Source organism: Frieseomelitta varia, unplaced genomic scaffold (genome assembly GCF_011392965.1).
Source record: "Frieseomelitta varia isolate USP_RPSP 00005682 unplaced genomic scaffold, Fvar_1.2 scaffold_514, whole genome shotgun sequence".
Classification (NCBI taxonomy): domain Eukaryota; kingdom Metazoa; phylum Arthropoda; class Insecta; order Hymenoptera; family Apidae; genus Frieseomelitta; species Frieseomelitta varia.
In genome coordinates, this window is record NW_025110273.1 from 618,325 (window position 1) to 641,272 (window position 22,948).

A 22,948-nucleotide genomic window follows, 5' to 3' on the forward strand; every position below is an offset into this window, starting at 1 on the left:
TAATAAAATTAATAGCTATTTTTAAATATTCTATTGTTTATATTAAATACACATCTCGACGGAATATAGATGTCGTTGATCGAAATTCTTCGAAGTAGAGGTCGCTACAAGAACAAGTGGCGTTCTGTCATCTATCGGGGGCTCTTGGAACGAAAGTCTATTACCGACTTCGATAGATGCTGCCATCTATCGCAATTTTCCTATTTTTCCTTTTAGTTCTAGTTAAATTCGCGAGGTGCATAGATGGCAGCATCATCGTAGACGAGAATGGCACTAGTGTGCAACGAGGATAAACTTATGCAACGTGAAACACAAGGACAGCGCTCGAGTACAAATAAAGGACAGCGATAGATTTTAGTTCTGTTGTTTCACCGCTACGCGACGCTAGCATTTCAGTGTCCATGAATCGAGCAGTCATTTGCAAAAAAAAAAAAAAAAAATTAATTAAGTGAATCAATTTGTAAACTTTTGTAATTCCGTCTTCCAAATGAGAGTGCCAGCTTTTCTTCTATATGGCATTTGACTTATAAAATGCATGTATAAAGATTTATCAATGTTTTCTCAATAGATCGAAACCTTCGTTTAATTAATATTTAATTTCTCGCAAACCATGTTCGAAATTTGCTTTAAAATTACTTCTAAAGTTTAATTAGACGTATTATATGAGGTTTTGAGCACAGTTTTGAGCATGAATTTTTATTTATTCGATTAGTTACTGACAATTATCAGACGTGACGTTTTTATACAGGATCAGGTGTATGAATTTACATAAAATTGGCGTTCTGTCGAATTAATTTTCAATTTGTAATGTAAAGGATGAAATCTAAGATGGATTTCACATGATATAATTGTTTTTCATTGCAGAATTTTTTTTCTTATTAGAGTCATTAAAAAGATCATTAAACCGTAAATCAAACGACGAATCGATTCGATATTTTGTCCAGCAGTATCCTCTTCTCGAGCCACAAGTATTCTTCTGAAAATTACAACACGTACTCGTCAATAAACTCGGACTTTTATCGCGGCTTGAGCAACCAAGGAATAATCAAGATAGCCTACTGAAAAAGTTTTGCATCTTCCAATTTGAAAGAGTGGCTCGTCACTCTTCTTTCTTTCTTTTGTCTTCTTGGAAAAGCCTTGAATATCAAAGGTGAGACGGTTTCACGGCATGGCGATTTCGCGCCATTTATCATACTATCCGCTGCAGATCCGTTCTTTTTCAGAGGCGGGAAAAAAAAGGTCGTTTTTGTTTCCTCCGTTGTCACCGTGTCGGCGCAGTCGGCCAGAAAATCAAGTTCACACGAACGCGCCGAGGACAATCGACCTTTGCCACGCGAGGAACATTTTCTCATCAATTCAAATCGTCCCTCCCTCGCGGAGAGGATTTCTCATCTTCCGGCGAATTCTGCCCGTTCAACGGATTTCCCGTGAACTTGCCTCTCCGACTCGATTCTCTCTCTCTCTCGAGGCCAAAGGGAAAACAAAAGTCGAAATCCGTCGATCTCGCGACGCGATATACCTGGAAACGGTTGATTCTCTCCAAGTTCTCCTTCTCTTTGGAGAAAGGCAAAGGTGAATCGGATGGAACAAAGTTTTCACTCTTGTGAAAAATCAACGACACGAACAATTGGATAAATATTGAAAAGAGGCACGGGAATAGAATATATTTGAAAAATTTGATACAATCTTTTAAATGTAAAATATATTCAAAAGATTTAATAGAGATATTAAACCTAGAATTGCTCCTACGTAAATTTCAAAATATATTATTTTCGAAATTTTAACCTTCTATGATACTTTAAACTTCCTATAAATGCACCATAGCTTAGATCGTCTTTTTAGCTTGAAACACGGTGCAAAGAATCCTTCAAGTATATTTTATGTTTGAAAGATTTAATAGGTTTAATAGAAATATTAAATGATTGGGAAAATAGCGTGTTATCTTTGAAATATATATCGTCTTCAAAATTTTAGTGACTACAGAGTTCCTGTAACATGCACGAACCGGTGATGAAATGATTAAATTTGAAACTATACAACTTAGATCGTCCTTTCAGCTTGAAACACGGTGTAAAGTAAATGTATGGGAAACTTGCTCGTAACTTTCCTCGGTTTAATCTTCCCCGTGAATTTTGCAAACCATATTAAATTCTTTGAGATTACGAGGTTGTAAGCTTGGGATTCTGGACTAGCCCGCGAGGTGAAAACTTACAACGGTTTGGATTTATGGAAGCCAGGCTTTAGAACTCCGAACCGTGTCTTTAGGAGCTTGTAAATTCTGCAAGTGCGAGACTCTGCGAATGAATATTTATTCAATGATCTGAAGTCAGCGTAGCTTGACCACATAAACGAAGGCCGCACTGGTGTAGTCTGAGAAAGTTAAAAGTCAAGATTTCTTTGGCAAATGTTTTCACTCTTAGAACTCTTTTCTAATCCTTGGATGGACTGTCAAATGAACTATTAATTAAATTAATAATTGTATACTGTACTATTTGAAAATTTATATAATTATCTACTATCTTATTATTATTTATATAATTATCTAACGTTTCCTTTGGAGAAGTTTGATTTCCTATTTCATATAAATTGAACGTAAACTCCAGTTATTAAACTAAAATTGAAAGCCTTAAAAATCACTTGAAGATTAACAAAAAAAAAAAAAAAAAAAAAAAAAAAAAAAAAAAAAAGGAAAAGAGGAAGAAATAGTTCTGTTATCTGCGTAAAGGTTCAAATCTTTTTCAAACTTTATTCCTCAAAAATAAAATATCGCGCGAGGAAAAATTTTATCTAATATTGACACGTGAGAAACATCAGATATTCCAAGAGAATATTGAGGTTGTCGTCAAAGGATTAACACAGAAAATTCTATGATTTCTTCTATGAGTTACATGCGGATTCATCGTGTTGGAAATTCTCAAATTGTTTCCACGCTGACGTAAATCAGATTTCGCATGAACCACTCTTTCTCTCCGTGTCTTCGTGAAAGTCACACGTCAAACGTAATTGAAGGAAACAAGAATTTCAGCATCGAGAGCCGGTATTAAAGGGGCAAGAGAGCTCCAGGGGGTGGAAACATCTTTGGGCAACCGCGTCCCGTTTTCCTTCACTCTCTCCCCTCCGTTTCTCCTCTTCGTCCGGCTTCGTAACCACGCGCGTGATTATAATTATTATTGAAATTGCACGCCAGCGGTAATAACAACACGCGTGTAACAGACGCTGTTTCCGAGTGACGGCGATCACGCGACGCAAGCGGCGATTATTAATTTAAACGTAATACCACGCTGAGATTGCTGCCTGAATAAACGCGTGAGCGCACGATGGTGTGTTTTGTCCATGTGATCCGTTTCTATGAAAACTCGGGCCCCTGTGTCGCCTGTTTTCAATAAAAAAAAGTAAAGAGAGAGAGAGAATCGCATTCGAGCGGTTTTGTAAATAAATGCACAACAAATTAAATCAACGAATTTTATATACGTCTTTTTAATTACACAAATCCTCCCCGCTGGAAAAACGCTGGTTTTCGCATCGTTGCGCTTCTGTTCGCGAAAGTTTGCCGTCATTTATTGATCTTTCATTCTTCGATCGTTGACACTTCTGGCTAGTGTCGGATGAGGTTGTAAATAAATTTTTAATTGATGGTTTAATGCAAGTTTAATTGTTAAATCGTTTGATTTGAATTGTGTTGACTTGCGCTGGCAACTGATTCGCGGACCATAACGAGCGACCGAACCGTATTATACAATAATTCGTTGCTTTTTGAACTCGTCGGTATATCACTCTATAGAAATTATTGAAAAGTAATAAATTTGCTTTGCCTATTTTCACTTAAGTATATTCAAAACTGAGAAAAATATTACAATTTTGGGACAAAAAATTCTCGACGTGCGTGTTAACCACTTGCGTTGGTAACTGATTGCGGACCATAACGAGTGACCGAAACTTATACAATAATTCGTTGCTTCCTTTTTGAACTCGTCGGTATATCACTATATAGAAATTATTGAAAAGTAATAAATTTATCATTTGCTTTGCCTATTTTGTTTTATTAAATATACTCGAAACTGAGAAAAATATTACAATTTTGGGACAAAAAATTCTCGACGTGCGTGTTAACCACTTGCGCTGGTAACTGATTGCGGACCATAACGAGCGACCGAATCGTATTATACAATAATTCGTCGCTTTCTTTTCGAACTCGTCGGTTCGAATTATCGAGAAATAATGAATTTGTTATTTACTTTGCCTATTTTGTTTTACTTAACAAAACTGTGGAAAATATTACAATGTTGGAGTAAAAAAATTCTCGACGTGCGTGGCAAGAGGTTGATTACACATGTCGAAATGTGAAAATTTAACCGAGAGGAAGAGGAACAAGTTCTGTCCGTGAAAAAAGAAAAAAAAAACGTAGAGACAACAGAGACTGATAAATTCTCGACACGATGGATAAGTTGAGAATCACTCGGGAGACTCGGCCGAGTCTCGATCGTCGTTCGAGTATTGTCCGAGCCACCGGATATGCCCTCGCGCCGGAAGGACCATTCTATAGCTGCGTGTAGCCTCTGTACGGTTAGGTTGGCTCGTGTCAGCGCGCTGGTCCGAGGCGCGTCCGCGTTGCACGCATGAATGCACGCGCCTTTTCCACCCACGCGAATGCATCGCGCGTCGCGGACGAATCTTCACGAATGCCGGCGATTATAACATTCTCTCGTCTTCTCGTCGTCCAAGCTCGTTCGGTTACGCAACGAAAGAACCCGACGTTTCACAACGATTCAACGCGTTTTCAATCTCATAGGGCGAGTCATATAGATTTCTGAGAGGGAATTTCGAGAATTTATCTGAATAAATAACTGCGGATGCGGACGAACTAAAAGAACAGATATAGCCGCGAATAACGTTTGTAACTTTTCTCATATTTTCCTCGCATTCGAAAGATATTAAATTGTTCACAACTGTCTAACTTGTCGATATGTTTCCTCTTTTTTTTTTTTTACTATCCATGACAGACTTGAATGTTTTGAAAAATTTTCAAAATAACATGATTTCCAAGATTACTTTTTAGAATTACTTCGGAAATAATCTTATTTGTAATATAAGATTGAAATTGTAGTGTAAGATATTTCGTGTGAGATTTATTTCCAATTAAATGATTCGTTTGTTACTTCGTCAAGTAAATTGTTTACCATTTGCCAGGATATTTATTTGTCACTTGATTTGGTAAAAAATAACTGGTTTCTCGATAACTCAGTGTTTATATTTTTCATTCTGCGACTATGGTATAGTTACGTTTATCTAAAAACACAAATTGAAATGGATATCGCTCGATTTTTTGATGACGATGAGAAAAAATTTAGATATAAATGTATGTGTCAGTAAAACAAGTATCTGTAAAGTATAATACTCTTTTACCGCCTTCGTCATCAGCAGAGAGACTATTCTCATTTGCAACTTTAACAGATGTCCCTAAATTTTGTTCGTTAGATAAATTTCTACCGTGATAACACACGCTGTCACAAATTATTTTGATTTTCATTTCGAATTTCATTCCTTCTTTTCCATTTGAGTATTTTAGTTTCATTGATATTTATTTTTGAATGTTATTTTAAAGACAAATTCTCAACTATCGAATAAATATTATTTTCTCAAATAATCGGTTCTGTTTTTCAATTTATCATTTTCTCAAATAGTTCTCTTCTCAATTTATTATTTTCACAATTATTTGCACAGTTTCGAATTCCTTTCATTGATCAAACGAGCTACATACCACATTGATTGAAATCCATTATCTGCCAAATACCAAAGAACATTGTTTCAAAAATCTATTCGCGAAATAAATTTCGTCTGCAGCGAAGGAAGAATCTCAACTCTTGACTTCGCCAGAGCGTAAAAAAAATAAGATTCGTTTCGTACTGCGACGGCAAACCGCTAGTTTCTAGCAATTGCGCGGCAATTAACAAAAGCACCAGGCTAGTTCCACGATTTTTACAGGAGTTGCTGCGATTTATCATGGGAGATCGCGTGCAACCCGATCGAGAACCGTTAAGTGGAAAGAACAGCGATTAGGCGTTCCTTTGTCAGCTAATCGAGCGATTCGCATGCTGGTCGTGTACAGAGCGGAGCAAGACGACCAAGAACGCGCTTCCTTGAATCTCTAATGGCTGGAATTGAAAAGAGGAAGATGACTGCAGTCTAGAACGCTTCTTTTTTCCACCTCGATATCTTGCGAAACTATCCCACAGACAGTTTGAGAGTCGCGCGATTTGAAAGTAAGATGTGAGATTTTTCATATTTCATTGTTTCATAATTAGTTCGAATGTTTCGAGTCTTTTTTTGGAGTTGCATTGACGCGACGTGAAAACGCTGTGTGTCGATTTATGTGCCTCGAAGGGAAATATTTTCGCTCGAAACGAAAGCGTAATTAGGATGCTATTAAAAAATATATAAAATATAAAATAAAATAAAATAAAATATATAAAATATAAAATAAAATAAAATAAAATATATAAAATATAAAATAAAATAAAATATATAAAATATAAAATAAAATAAATATATAAATATAAAATAAAATAAAATAAAATAAATAAATATAAAATAAAATGTATAAAATATAAAATAAAATAAATAAATATAAAATAAAATATATAAATATAAAATAAAATATATAAAATATAAAATAAAAGTACGTAATAATTAATTTATAAATTATTGTAATTTGTTGTAATTATAAATATTATTTGTAATATTAAGAGTAATATTCTATAATATTACTCTATGAATTTATAAATATAATAAAGACAGAAATATATCAGATAACATAGAAAATTGATTGATACAATGAGCACACACATGTAGTGCAATAATGTTCGTTTTACAACGTTGGTTATCGACTGCCATTTATCCACAAACATAATCTCTCAAAGAGTGTACCTTTCTCTTTCGGTGTGAAGCAGCGGAAAAAAAAAAAACAAAAAAAGAGAAAAGAAAAATAACACCTGCTTCTCTAAACGTTTAGGACACATTTACGTAACGCGAAGCAACATTGGAAAGTGCTTTCTAGTTTGCTCTTGATACGTCGTAGAAATGAAGTTGCCGACCGACGGCGGCGTTGCTTCGCCTCGTTTACACCGGGCGACCCTAATTTCCCTATTGTTCGCCAGGCGCAATTTTATGCTTGTACCGAGACTCGTTAGCCGCCGTTGTTCTTCGCCCGTAACGTGGAAAAAGATCGCGGATCGTGCTCGCCCGTGTGAAGTATCGCCGGCAATTAAACGAGCTCGCCCGGGCCTTTGTGTGTTAAGACTCTGTTTAATCGTTGAGGCCAGCTAACCGTAACACTTACCGATAACTGGTACGTACATACGTATGTACGCGTGTCCGATTGAATTTTCACGCGGAATCCCGAAATGCCCAACAGCGTTTAATTTTGCAAATGTCCCAATCTCGCTGCCTTCGTACGAACGTAACGCTTGTTAGTCATCTTTATGTAAATTCTGTTGACACACGACAACACGATCCGAGCGTGTTCGTGGACGTGCTTTTTTAACAAATCAACTCGTGGCAAATACGAATTAGTGGAATTTCACAGAGATGTGACTTTAAGGGTGGAAGGTGACGATAATTTCTTGCATCGCGTCGTATTCGCTCCGGTCTGTTTGCCAAATTAAAACAAACTTCTGTTCTGTTTATTGGTTCAAACTGGTAGACATAGATTTAAACATTTAAACGTCCGGTTATTTAGCATTCGGATATTTAAACATTCGTATATGAAATACTTCCGTACTGTTATAATTTCGTGGAAAAGTGGAATCAGTAGTAAAAGCTTCGACTTACTTTGAAACTTGAAGTCTGTACTTTCGAAACGCATCGTTCGCTTTACTTTAAAATGTTTCAAACACTGTGATAAAAAAAATGAAGACGTTTTTTTTCTTTTTCTCAAAAATTCTATAAATTATCATAGTGTGTAGAAACGTTGAAAAATTTCTTTCACGACTGAGCGTACAACGAATTTCAAGATTGAAGGCTCTTTCCCTGAAAGCTTGCTGTACAATCTTTTTTTCTTCGCCAATTTATTGAACTCTGAATGCCAGACGAAAATGTTGCAATTTCTTGGATTTTCATCATTTGAAGTTTACTGAAAAAAAAAAAAAAAAAAAAAGAATCATGAAGGTTCGTTCTTCGAATCCATCGTAGATTCGTGAGAAAAATTTTCTACAATTTCCGGGAAGAAAAGTATATTTTAATTATCCACCTACTGCGTGATGTAAAAACATTTCAAAATAAAATACAAAAACGATTTGAAAGGTAGAGGTTTTAAGCTTTAAAACGAGGCCAAGTTTAACACTGTACAATTTTTTTCTTATCAAATATAAATTACGACAGTAATTTAAATATGTCCGAATATAATAATGTAATATTATTGTATTACCAAATATAATAATATACTAATAGGGATTATTAATAGCGTTATACGACGTTATATTTCGTTCCGTTCGACAAGTTCACACGGCAACGATCGACCGACGCGATGATTCGCAATCGTCGCTTCACGCTCAGTTTAATCCACTTGTTTATTTTAGAAAAAACAACTTCCTCTAAGGCGGGGCACTTTTGTCGTCACACCGACAACCGCGCGTATCCTCCGGTTGTACCAAGACGCAAATTCACTAACGTAGACAGTCCGCCTCCAACCGTCCTCCGCGTTTAACACATTCCCGGCGGTATCTTTGAAACGACAGTCGCCTGTTGCAACAAACATGTAATTATTTATTGGAACTATCATTGCAGAAGCTTTAGAAAATAATTGTAGCTTTATTGTTTCAACTATATATATAATAATTATATCTATTATAATAATATAACATATATCTGTTATAATTATATAATTATATCTGTTATAATAATGTAACATATATCCGCTATAATTATATAATTATATCTGTTATAATAATGTAACATATATCCGCTATAATTATATAATTATATCTGTTATAATAATGTAACATATATCCGCTATAATTATATAATTATATCTGTTATAATAATGTAACATATATCCGCTATAATTATATAATTATATCTGTTATAATAATGTAACATATATCCGCTATAATTATATAATTATATCTGTTATAATAATGTAACATATATCCGCTATAATTATATAATTATATCTGTTATAATAATATAACACATATCTGCTATAATAATTAAATCTGTCGATATGGCTGACCTTCGTTTTTTTGACAAGCACTCGAAAGATATTCTTGTCAAGATTAATATCAATTTCTATTTGGACAGAAGCATAATTACACAGACCTATTTATTTTAATCGTCATTTAAACGTATCTCGAGACACGACGATGTTCTACTGTCGTTTATTTATGTATATCGATCAAAGTGATGTATAACAAAGTGTGCGACGCCCGCCGTAATAGTGCGACGTTCCATCTAACAATAAGATACGACTGCAACGGGAATTTTATTAGAAGTGTTGGGTGTTGTCGAGTCGAAGATCGAACAGCCTTGGAGAACTTGAGCGCGAGAAAGTTTATTACTTCCTGCGAGGTTCGTTTTATTGGTGTGGTTTGACGGTTATAGTGATTTCGAGCAATTATGATAAATTGCGTTTAAATACTCTTCAGTTCAACGACGGTAATAGAAAGATTAAACGTGATTAACTTGTTCTCGTCGTGGCGATATTCAACCTCCGAAATGCCATCGTTGAACAATCGCCAGAACATAGCGTGGCTCGCGATACATTAACCCTTTCAACTCGATTTGTCTTCAATGTTTGCTGCGCGTTCACTTGCACTTATTTCAAGATCAACTAGCTAAATGTACAATTCAATGTTTTTTTTTTTAATTGTTATAATTGTAATTTATCTTTTATAATTTCTTAAAGTACGTATAACTTTTAAAAATCACTGTTTATTGTAGGCTAGGCTTAGGTTAGGTCAAGTGCGATAACTTTTAACATTCAAATTCGCTATTCATCGTAGGTTAGATTCAGGTTAGGTCAAGTGCGATAACTTTTAAAATTCAAATTCGCTATTCATTGTAGGTCAGGTTAAATGCGACGACTTAAAATTCGAAGTCACTGTTCACTTCAAGGTTAGGTTTAGGTTTGATCAGGCGCGATAACTTTGAAAATACAAATTCACTCGATCTCGCACACTCTTGTAATCTATTTAAAGATGGAATGTAGACCAAGAGGAAGAGAACTGGATAGAGGTCACATTATTCATTATCCGTGCCAATAAATTTACAAAATTTACCAAGCGACTATTATCGTCGCGAGATCTCGAACAGAATTTTCCAGTAAATTTGTACCGTCGCTTCCAGCCTGACACGCGAGTTTAAAGGGTTAAACAGCTTTCAAGATTGTCAAAAAAAAAAAAAAAAATCAATCTGAATCGCCGACACTGATCCAGAATTAACATAGTATATTAACCTCTTGCCTCGCGATTTTCTTTTCAATTTTATGGAGCAAGCATCGCTCATATCGAAACTGTAAAATTAATTTATGTATACATTCAAAGATATCAAAACATTATGTATACAAAATTATTTATAAATGTTCGTAGATTTGAAATCTCACAAGTTCGCAATTTACCTTTTCTTTTAAATCGCGATCGTCACTCGTACCACTCGATATTATAAGTCAAAGGGCTGACAGCTTCAAACCGGAGCAACGTGCGACGCAGCAACCGCGGTTTTCCCAGCGCGCGAGTAAAATCGTCGACGTTTCACTCGATTTTCCTAGACCGGTGTCCCCACCGTCCTCGATTCCGCAGCAGCCGATTGGCGGCGGAAGGTTAACGCGCGGAAATAGTTCTCGCCGGCGGATGCGATAAAAGTGCCGCCGCTCCCGTCCTCGTGACGATACGAATCGTCGGCCGTTCATTCGCGAAATCGCGCCTCGCCTCGGATAAAATTCGCTCGACTTTCCTCGCGGCCGCTTTCCGCTCTTTCAGCGGGCCCCGGAGTTGTTGACTCGCGCTGTTGCAAGTTGGCGTGCAATCGTCGCAGTTCGAGGTAATCCGCGCTCGGCGGAATCGAAACGGTGGTCCAAGGCGAACCGCGAACTAATTACGGAGCTGTCCACGATTCTCCCAACAACGTCGAAGTCCGACGTCTCGCCTCGAATCACTTGCGATCCACTGCTGGCCGACGACCACCATCCCTTCGATGGCAATTCTATCGGATTCGTACGTTTTGCACAAGTTGCGAGAGGGTGCGACGAACGTGTGTGTGCGTGAGTAGTTTGAATTCGATTCGGCAGAATCGTGATCGAAGCTCTGAGTGGTTCGACGTTCTCGAAGGACTCGTGCTCGTCGAGAAGAACGTCAGAGTGAACGGTCAATTGGTGTGCATCGGCGTGGAACGATCGCAGATGCGTTTCCTTTTCGCTTGGAACTGGAAGTCAAACCGGCCGATGTCGTTGCTAATCGTTAATGCAGTAACGACGCGTCGATAAGCGAATGCCTCGCTGTCGGGAGGAAGCGTCCATTAACCTAGTTTTCCCGGGGACGCCGTGGGTGATCCCGTTGGAAAATCGGTCAGGAGGAGTCGCGTTTGCACCGTGTGCCATTGCGTGGGCGAGTGGATTCGTAATCGATGTTCGCGATGAGTCGTAAGAAGGTGTGGAATTCCATAGTGCGTCGAAAGAGGAAGAATCACTTGGACCTCAGTGGCAGGGAGGAGACCTACTCTGATAGCTTTTGTAAGTTAGACTCCCATCCAGGGATCGAGCTTCCTCGTTTCTTCGCTGTCGCTCGCCTGCTACTCCGAACCTTTCATGCTTCTCGTGCACTCAGTTTCATAATTTCTTTCGTTTCGTACGATCCAACGTACGCTGGAACAAATAATAAGCCAGATTTGATTTCAAAGAAGGATTTTCAGAATGAAATTTCGCACGATTAAACTACGAAGGAACGAATGATAAATTCTGTCTCGGTGTTGTTGCGGTCTCGCTGATAGAAACCCAAGTGAATCACGTTTCCGCGTAAGCGGTTCTGCGTTGACGCATCGTACAGTGTTCACAGGATATACAGAAACGTTAAACTCGCGTTCGGTAATCTCTCGAGAGAATAAACTTTCACTCGAAATCGCGTTGATCGCCGTGAGTGCCGCGTAGTTTATCAGCGCGCGCAGCGGATAGAAATTTGTAGAAAGCTAAAGTTCCAGCGTCGTTTATCGACGTTTCACCGATCGCGCGTTCCTTTTTGCATTTCACTTGTCCCGTTTTCAGCTTCCATTCTTCGCTTTGGCGTTTCGAGCAGCAACGTTTCTATCGCGCGATCTGTACTGATAGTCGCAAAATAGGAACGAGCCCGCAAAGACGCGTAAATTGCCAGCCGTTCGGTACTTTTTGCGGAAATGAGAACCGCAATACTCGGTCTCGCGTCATTAAATGCCGCCGGGCTTTTTTCCTCCCCGCTATATACAGCACGCGCGTGTGCGCGTGTTTTCACATGCATGACTTCACTTGGTAATTTAACCAAACCGCGTAGTTTAAACGTTTGTAGCGAAACGTTTAAACTACGCCACGGTTAAAATTGTTTCTCTGACTTCTCTGTTTCGAAAAAAAAAAAAGGAAAGAAAAACGTATCAAGGAAGGTTGCAACCAAAAGCAGGAAAATATAACGCGCATCTAAAGACTTCGTTAACCTAATCTTAACGGGGGAAAAGACCGTGCAATTTTTTAGGCAGACGGGTGTCCACATTTACATTACTGTCCACTCCAAGAGCATAAAGCGAGAGGACAGCTCCCTCCTCTCTCTCTCTCTCTCTCTCTCTCCATGAAATTAAAAAAAAAGAAAAAACCTCGCCTCGCCTAAATTCTGCCTGCTCTGCAGCTTCCCATTTGCCCCCTTTACGACTGCAGCCATAACCTGGCGGGTAATTCTCCGCGAGAGCATCATCTCCCGACCTTGCTCCCTCCGGCCGCGCGTGAAATTTCCATTTTCCCGGGCGCGGTTTTTACGGGAGGGGCGCCGAAAGCAGAAGGGCGAAGCCGAGGCTCGGCGACATCTGCCGGGACATCGTGCACGACGGGAAGGATCGCGAGAAACAGTGATCAAAGGGCGTGCTGGTGAACGAACGGCGACGAGAAATGACGGGACAGAGGGAGCAGATGGGATGGCAGGCAGGGGGTGGCGGTGGGAAGCGACGCGAGAAACGCCGACACCGGAGGATTTTAATTGAAACGTCCGTACATTTAATTAAAAATCACTGTCGGCTGCGATTCCGCCGAGTGAAAATCGTCGGTGTCCAACCCTCGTGATCGGGCCAGCCTTCCGGGGATTGACGCCCGATCGGGCGCGAACGCACTGGCCGATGAATTCTGAATCCGCGCTCGCAGATCGGAAAAAGAAATTCGGGCGAACGGGTGACAGGATGACCTGAAATAAGTAAAACGAAAACCGAGGAAAACGAAAATGGACAATGTCGTCTATCGTCAGACTCAATCAGCGCTCGATGTCTCGAAACGATCGCCGTCTAAATTAATTTTATATAACGATCGGAAGCTAAAGAAATTCATCATCGCTACTGTATTCAAGCAACTCGCTTTTTCTTGTAACTTACTTTTTGGCACGATGTGTGACACGATGATTGTACAATAGAGCACGTACGATTAAATAGAATTTATATTATTACTGAAATATTGTCTGGGAGGAATTTTAACCTCTTGCGCTGGTAACTGGTTTCGCGGACCATAACGAGTGACCAAACCGTATACAATAATCCGTCGCTTTCTTTTTCTTTTGAACTCGCCGGCACGATATCGTTGGATAGAAATTATTGAGAAGTAATAAATTTATTTGTTTTGTTTTATTTAAATATACTTGAAACTGAGAAAATATTACAATTTTAGAACAAAAAATTCTCGACGTGCGTGGCAGGTCGTTCCAGCGCAATAGGTTAACCACTTGCGCTAGCAATTGATTGCGGACCATAACGAGTGACCAAACCGTATACAATAATTCGTCGGTTTCTTTTTGTACTAAAAAAGCCGGTATGATGTCACTGGATAGAAATTATTGAAAAGTAATAAATTTATTATTTGCTTTTTGCCTGAGTTATACTTACATATACGTAAAACTGAGAAAATATTGCCATTTTTGGGACAAACAATTCTCGACGTGCGTGGCAGGTTAACCACTTGCGACTGATTGCGGACCATAACGAGTGACCAAGCCGTATACAATAATCCGTCGCTTTCTTTTTCTTTCGAACTCGTCGATACGATGTCACTGGATAGAAATAATTAAAGAAGTAATAAACTGATCATTTGTTTTGCCCAGGTTACATTCAAATATATTTAAAACTGAGAAAATATTGCAATTTTTGGGCCAAATGTTCTCGACGTGCGTCGCACGTCATTCCAGCGCAAGAGGGTTAACATCGTGTCGAAGTGCAACGCTAAACACTGCCTGTGCAAAGGGTTAAATTTATAATCGTCGAGGCGTCACCCCGACTGGAAGAGCGTCGTCCATCGATTCCTCGGGCTCGTTGACAGTGTCGGAGGATCGAGTTGCCGAGCGCTTTTGTGCGAAGGTCGAAAGAAGGGAAGGAGAGCCGGGACAAAAGGACTAGTAGAGGCTAGAAACTAGCGGTGGTTGCCGCTTTGGTAATCCAAGGAGACAATGCCGGGCCGTAACGCGATCCGACGCTGCCGTACTTTGGTTACACAGGGTATAAACTTAACCATCGGGGGCACGTACGCTGTTGCTTAATTGCGACTGCAATGCCGTAACGTGGCTCGCTCGCCTCGAACTCGATTAGCCCTCGCCGCGGGTTTCAACCATGTCCGGTTGAACCGGGCCGGTGTAATTGCTCCGCGGATGAGCTCCGCGATCGAGGAAACTGTACCGAGGACGGAGCTACTTTCAGAGCTGGTGAACGTTTCGCTTGCCTGTCTCGTTCGTTCTGTTTCGCGCTGTCTCTCGTTCTGCGAGAGTTTTGGTCGTGCAATTTAACACTGTGTCGTCCGGTGACAGCGACACAGGTTTTGCTGTCGCGTGCAAAGCTGTCGGACAAACGCCGAAACAAGCATCGTTTGTGTTGTGTGTAAGACTCGGCTCGTAATCATGTTAGCAGATGTTCCTAATTAGGTCTAACTTTTTAACGAAACGAGTGAAATTGAGCCCTTCTTCGACGAGCCTCAACCAAGTTGCCAAGTCACAGAAGATAACGAAGATTGAGTGTTTCGATTTACCGATGAATGACAATGACCTCGGAGAGTCGGACGTATTGTAAAGATGAACAAAGATGGAAGATGTCGCAGATTTATTTGAATTCGTCGGCATGGAGACTCCAGTTTCAACATTAATTCAGAAACAAAATTTCAATAAGAAATGTGCAATGTAAAAATGATGCCAAGCGTTTTTTTAACCACAGGATTAAAAACTATTGGTACTTTATCAAGATGTACTGTAACATTTACTATCTCTCAAAAAACGCGAGAGCGCAGGATCTGTCGAGGTTTATTCCTTTTAATTAAGAAATATTACAAAGTTTATAATATCAACGCAACAACTATTATTTATTTCATTGACACATAACGATATTTCTAATATATTACCATTAATAATTACCATTTTTTTTTACCACTTTTTAGCTTTTCACTTAGCAAATTTTAGCAAAACTAAAGAAATTCCCGGAAATTAATTCAAAACCAATTTGATCACCGAAGAATAAATTTTCTTTACAATTTATTATGAAATTCGTTTCAATTCGTATTCCTAGTAGTTTATATGTAAGGGTCGCGATGATATTTGCTGGGATAAAGGGGGAAAAAGTTCGAGAAGTCCCGATCTGTACTCCACTTCTAACAATGTCATTGATCCCAGTTAAGGAAAGCGAGCCGGACATTGCGTTACACGAATAGAGAGCGCAGTGTCTTATCGGACACTGGGCTAGGTCCATCCTTTGCTCTTCCTACGTTGAGTCGCATGACTCAACCTCCTTGTACGGTCAGCGAGAATAACGCTAACGCACCGCACAGGAAATGCATGCATCGTGGTCTTCTTTCCTCGTCACACGTGCCACGCCTTTCCTCCTTCCTCTTCTTCCCTCCCAGCTATTCATCAAACTGAAACGTCGAGCTTTTGTATTAGTTGTTGTACCTACAAGTTGGAACATCTATCGACTAATCACTTGTAAATATATATATATATATATTTATCTCAAACTTCCAAGAAGCTTGCCAACTATATCCCAACAAAGTTCATATCTTAACGAAGTTTATTAATTACCCTTTGCGAGATACTCGTAGTTCGAACCGTGAAAGGAGCCGACGAAGTTTCATTAATCGGCGCGTCTTGAGAGTCTTCCTGTTCCTCCCTGGTATCCGGTCTCCGGAACACGCGGCTGTTAGTTCTGAAGTGTCAAAAGTTGATGGAATAAACGAGAACCGGATCGCGGATGAAAGTTTCGTCGTCCGACAGAGGAGCGTACGGAAATGTAATATCTCGAGTTAGCTCGCTCGGGGGTTGTCAGGTGTCTGAGAGGGTGTTTAGCGTGTGACATTCTCGTTTCGTCGAATTTTCAGGAAAGATTCGCCCCTCCTTCGCGCGTGAGAAATATTCGGTTAGGCTTGATATTCACTTTTCAATGATACGAACCAGAGACTGAAAACCGAAATATTTTTAGGTTTAGGTATTACATCCAGAGACTGAAACCGAAATATTGTGAGGTTTAGGTATTTGCTCCCATGTTATCGTAATATAACCGCTATTTGGGAAATCGGTTTTAATACCGGTATAAGACGGTCGTACCGATATTTTCATACGTATTTTATCGGTATTTGATGTCCTAGAAATACCGAAATACCGCTTTACTGACGAAAAACGCAGTTTTCATTTTCTACTTGCCAGTGACTCTTTAGTTATATTCGGACATCATGCTATTCAAAATATTGTTGTGGATTTCGACATTTGTTTATAATAGTAAATCTGGATTAATTTTTTAATAATATAACAGAACATTCATTATAGTTTATAGTAACATAAGTCTTGTTCGTTTGTTGCACATACTTTTTTTTAATATCAAACAATAAACTGAACTGTGTCAAAGTTGAAAAGAAAAGGAAAGCGGTCTGGTCACTCGTTATGGTCCGCAATCAGTTGCCAGCGCGAGTGATTGAACATCTGCTTTCGATCTCAATCGTGGACGCTCAAGAGAGCATTGCTGTATGATTTTTCCACGATCTCCGCGAAGAGTGTCTCGGTAAGAAAAATTCCGACACCGATGCGTCGAGATGAGCGATAAGAGGCGCGACAGAGACGTTCCCGTGCGCGCTTTCTAAACGCCGTGACGAACGGACGGGGGAGAACCGAACAAAAGGACACCATCCGCGAGTGACAATGCAAAGTCGAAACTGTTTCTCGTGGCGCGATGGGAACGGGTACGAAATTCAATCGAATCGCACACCTCCCCTTCCGCCAACCAGAAACGTGTGCGCGTTTCCCAGATATGTTTTGCGGCTCCCTTATCTGCTGCAGGCGCTCTCTCGCTTCGAACGAACGCTGATGTTTCGTTCGCGTGAATGAGACCCGGTGTAAATCAACACTGGGACAACCGACGACCGAAAGTATAATATTCGTGGCAAAGAAATTATAACGCAAGATACGAGAAAATTAATAGTTAATGGTACAATGAAGAACACAAGCTTCTATCAGTGTCAATGTTATAATTATAATTAATTAAATATAAATAAATAAATATAACTTTTTTCTATCGACGTTAATATTAATATTAATATCGGTAAGAATCATTCGAGTGTCTAAAAAAATATACTGTTGTTAGAATTATGTGAAATTTCTCATAGGAAATTATAAACTGGTTATTTACACTCGCAGAAGAGAACAAACTGATGTCCGAAAATGTTTCGTATTTCACTTTGAAATGATAATAAATTCACGATGCAACAAAATGAACAGCCACAAAAATTTCACATTTGTTGTTTGTTGCTCAAATCTTTGTATTTACGATATTTATCATCTTACAAATTACGTGTATCATGTAATATACAGTTACGTAAGATTATTTATAAATAAAAAATAATAATTGCATATTCTGCCAGCATTTTAAACATGGGTTTGGTTAAAATAAACGAATTACTGTATTTACAAATGGAACGTGCAATTATTATTTCTTTGTTACTTATGTACAACCTTGAGTAATTGTATATAATTTGTTTGCTTGCAATTTTTCGCTTGATTCTATCTCCTTGCCCCAGTTTTGTTTCACGAATGTCGCGCCAATGTTTCGCCGCGGCTTTTTCTTTTCATACTATACATAGTATAGTGTCCGTGTGTGTACCTCCTTTCATCTCGCGTTTTCGCTCGAGTAAACGTTTTCTGCGTTTCCTCGGGTTGCCGCTACTAGCGATTTTTGCTTGATTCAATCGCTCTAATTGCGCCGCACAAGGTAACCTTGTTGAAATGATTGTGATGTTTGTATAGCGCCGTTGCTAAGAAGGGTTTCCACCCTTCCAAGAAGAGGGTTGCATCAGAGACATACTTTGGATCCCGAATTGTCCTCGTTAAGCGAACACGATACCAATCGTCTTGTCGTGGAGTGTAAGTGGGACATTAAGAACACTAGTTTCTCTTTTTCTTTATCTTTTCTTTTCTTTTTTTTTTTAATTATAAGTATGACACTAGGGTATCCAATCCTTCCACCCTGTATAGTCTTGTACTGATCCGATAATAAGATTGTAATTCATTTAAATTACGACTTAAGTACCATTCGCCCTGTTCTCTCTCCCTATAGTGCATTTCTTCATTTCTTTACTGTGCAAGTGTAAGTTGGCTGAATTGCGTAACGAGTCGTGAGAAGTTGAGTTTAACGAAAAGCATGCGAAATGTAGTTGAGGATGTACCTCCGTTCCTGTAACTGTTACACTTTGAACGTAGAAAAATTGAAATTAGTCGTAATCCAATTCCGATCGAGAGGACACACTGGTCACGTGACTGAGAAAATTTTCCGCATCCCCCGGTAATCTGTTTGGAGGACCAACCGGAGCGTGTCCTTGCGCCTGTCCTTCCGCGATTACCCCCGCTCCCAATCAAAAAGTCCAAAAGCGACTTCTTCCCGAAATCGACAAACAACGTCTCGACCCACTTTCCCGCGTTCTACATCGTGTTTCAAATCCAAACAAACAAGAGAAAGAAAAAAGCAACAGCTCCTAGAAACCAAATGGTAGAGCCGAAATCCCGACTCTCCGCCCACGCGTGTTCACCTAATTTCATCGCGTCGAAAGTTTCGACTCGAGCGAGACGATAGGAAAGAACCTTCGAACGAAAGAGACAGAAGGATCCTCTCTCTTCTTCTCCCTGTGTTTTCCCCCGATTTTCCTTGGTCCGCGCGCAGTTTTTCGGCTGTTTACGCGAGAAGGTGGCGCGTTTGGATACCGGCCAGCGATATTTTTACGCGATCGCCGATTGGCGGAAACTGGCGCAACGGAACCGCAATACGGTCCGATCCGAGAAGATTCCCGGGAATGTGGGATTTTCACGCGACGCGGCATTCGTATTCCCAGTCGCTGAACGTCGACGACTGACCCATATTCCCCGGTCGTTTCAACGTCGACGTCGGCGCAACCTTGCTTCTCGCTGACGTTCCTCTGGCGTAATATCCGAGACAACTTTTCCACGGGTAGGTACTCTTTTTTTTTTTCTTCTTTTTTTTGACCGAGCTCGCCGTTGGCCTGATTCCTGACGGATTCGGATAATCTGTCTTGACAGGAAAACGGCAACCAATGGCCAATTTGATCCTCGTTGAATTAACGTGTTGCAGTAAATCAGAAAGTAGTGTTATATATACATCCTGTGGTGCGTTTGAAGGATTCAGAGGAAGTTTCTTCCTAAAAGTGGTATGGTATAGAGTATTTTAAAAATAGCATGGAGTATTTTTCGAAAAATAAAAACAACGAGATCCGTTCTTCAATTAATCCTTTCGCTACTTTTTCGACAGACTGTGACACACCATAATGATTTACCATTGAGAACGATGAAATTTTTTGGTATATTAAAGTATATTGAAATACTCAACACATTGAATTGCAGTACACTAAACAAATGTTATTTATTTACTCGTGTTCTCTTTTGAATTTTTAGTGTGTTAAAAATATATAGTAAATTTAAAATAAGCGAACATGTTAAAAACAGTAACTTTACGCCTCATTTCATAATTATATTTAATAATCGACTAAAGTATAGTACAATTCGAAACATCGGTTCCTTTATGTTTTCTACACACTACGCATTTGCGTTTTCTTTTTGTGATTAATTTATTAGCATACCTTCTCATTTTGAAGTCCAGTTCATTAAATGAAATAGCTGTAAAATAATTGATCATAAACGTTCAAATAATATATGACTAATAGAAAGTGTAATTGTTGAATTAGAATTCACTTACGTCTGATCCAACATGAAGTTTGCTACAATTATTGTCAATAACATTTACGTAAAATGATGTAGATAATAATGCATGAAATAACTGTGAAATAATTACGTTTAAATAATATGTCACTAATAGAAGATGTAACTGTTGAGTTAGAATTCACTTGCGTCTGATCCAAGTGAGAACTGTAGACGCCTTCAGTTTGATTCGAGCAACGTGAAGTGAGGCCTCCATAGGCACCTCTCACGGGGATTTCAAGGGACTGAAGTAAGTTAAGCGCCTATGGGTGCCAATAGTACCTGGAAAGGAAATTTTAAAGACGTCTTTAAGCGTTCTGGATCAGAACATGCTAGTCAGACAAGTAGACGACAGTTACCACAGCCATAAATTCACTCCAACATTTGGCAAGGGATTTTATTGACGGTCAATGCAATAGGCGACTTTTCCAATTTCCTTGTCGTCCCTTCTAATTGCACTTTCTCCTGCATCGAAGAAGGGACTGGGACATGGATCGGCATGAGCAAACCAAAGAAAAGAGCCTCTAAGAGACACTTTTGCCCGAGGTAGTCTGGTACTGCCGCCTATATAAATACAGGCACGTAGCTCATCTCATTCCCTGAAAGTCACAGATAAAGTGTTGAGCGATAAACACTCCATCCCATAGACCAATACGGCCAATTACCTAGGAATAACACTAGACAATAAACTCATATGGGTTGAAAAGCCATTGAAAAAAGAACTACTCTCGCCTACCCAGCATTATCCAGGATATACTCTCTCATAACCGGAAATAGCAAACTCAAGAAAAACATCTTACTGTACCCAACATGCATAAGACCAATAATTACTTATGGATATCAAGTCTGGGCCTCTGCTGCCAAAGCACACATCAACAAAATACAAATGATACAAAACAAATTCCTTAGAATTATTCTTAGTAAACAGAGAAACACAATCGTAGCACAGCTCCATCAATTAGCCAAGCAGTATATTTCAAAACTCACTACCCGGAGCCTACAACAACCATCAAGATCCCCTCATCAGGGAAACAGGCAACTATCAAGTCGAAAACATACCACTCAAAGTCAAGGTCAAATTACGTAAACACGCAATAAGCTAATGAACAACCCGAACCAAAACCTTCAGAATCAAACCGTATCGAGGAACCTGCAGGTTATTGTTAATTTTTGAAACTTTTCCTGCAAGCCTAACCTCACCTCATCATGCAAACAAACCACACAAATATCCACAAACTAATAATATCAGTCTTCATGCAGGTTAAAGGGCACTCCAAGCCCAACGTACTGCAAACAAGACATCCTGACTAATTAAATAAAAAAAAAAAAAATAAAGAAAAAAAATCATCTCATACAGTACGCAGCATCAGTCACACAATTCAATCTTGTACATAGTTGTTTAACCTATTCTATTATTTGAAACCTCTCTCCGACGGAAGTAGAAAACCGAACGTGAGAACTATCGGCGCTTCAAAGGGTTAAAACGTTATTTTACGAACGTTGTGTTCCAACATTTTCGCAATCTAGAGGAAGAACTTGGCCTTAAGGATAATTGGAAAAACCGTGTCATTAATATTTATCATCGACCCATTTTCGTATCTTCTAACATGTACAATATATGCAACGCGTGAAGACGCTGATAAAAATTATTTACCAGCCGATAGTCGGTTTCCATTTCGAGCAGATCTTCCTCTTCCTATTCGTTTAAATCGTCACTGCCATTTTATTAAAACTAGTTTTATTGCAATAAGCGTATCGTGTTAAAATAATAAAATTATCCAAACAAATTGACCAAAATCGACGCGTTTTAAGAAAGCGCGAAGAATCAACAGCTCGTTGAACGTTGAAAGATTGCCGATCGTTGGCTTGTCATCGGAGCGAGAATCATTGTTTCTTAATATCAAGGCGATATTTGGGAAAGCGCGAAAGGGTTAGAAAAATTGTGCGCGAACGCGCGGGTCGAAGGAAGTGGAGCGACCGCGTGGAAATTGGAGGAGTTGTGCACGGCTTTCACCGGGTTACGCAAAAATGCCGGGCTGTAACAATAACCGAGCCGAGCGATGCTAATACCCGATCTAGCCCGCGACGAGAAACTGGCTTTTCTCACCTGAGAGAACTCGTCCCACTCGCTTTGCCATGGAAAATAATCGCGTTTTTCTTCGCGAGTTTTCTTCTCGTGTTTTTACCTCCAGCTCAGGAATCGTGGTTTTTGTCAATTTTGTCGGTGCGAGGAAGTTCGTCTCGCCTCAACGTTACCATTATATAGAGTGAGCCAAAAGTTTCGTCCCACCTATTTTTAACGAAACATCAAAATATTCTCCTACACAACATATCAGTATAACAGACATCCAACACGAAATATACCACAAAAAACACAACCGACTCCAAACAATAATATCAAACACCCCCTCCAACATCACACACGCGTACATGATCAAAAACCCTCACACAACTAATACAAAAAGGTCCTAATCACCAACCCAACGCACTAACACTATTGACATGTAACAACCAAACCTATG

The 22,948-nt window shown here is 39.3% G+C and overlaps 1 protein-coding gene across 4 annotated transcripts in view; it reads left to right on the plus strand.

Annotated features, from left to right (window-relative positions):
- Positions 1 to 22,948, plus strand: part of LOC122533272 — a 238,505-nt gene that overhangs the window by 154,374 nt on the left and 61,183 nt on the right. For 3 of the 4 annotated variants that reach the window (XM_043662846.1, XM_043662843.1, XM_043662844.1), the window contains one exon: positions 18,468 to 18,584. The exons of the other annotated variant lie outside the window; for it this stretch is intronic. In XM_043662846.1, the coding sequence (XP_043518781.1) occupies positions 18,468 to 18,584 (117 nt within the window). The remainder of the gene's footprint in view (positions 1 to 18,467; positions 18,585 to 22,948) is intronic. 4 annotated transcript variants of the gene reach the window in all.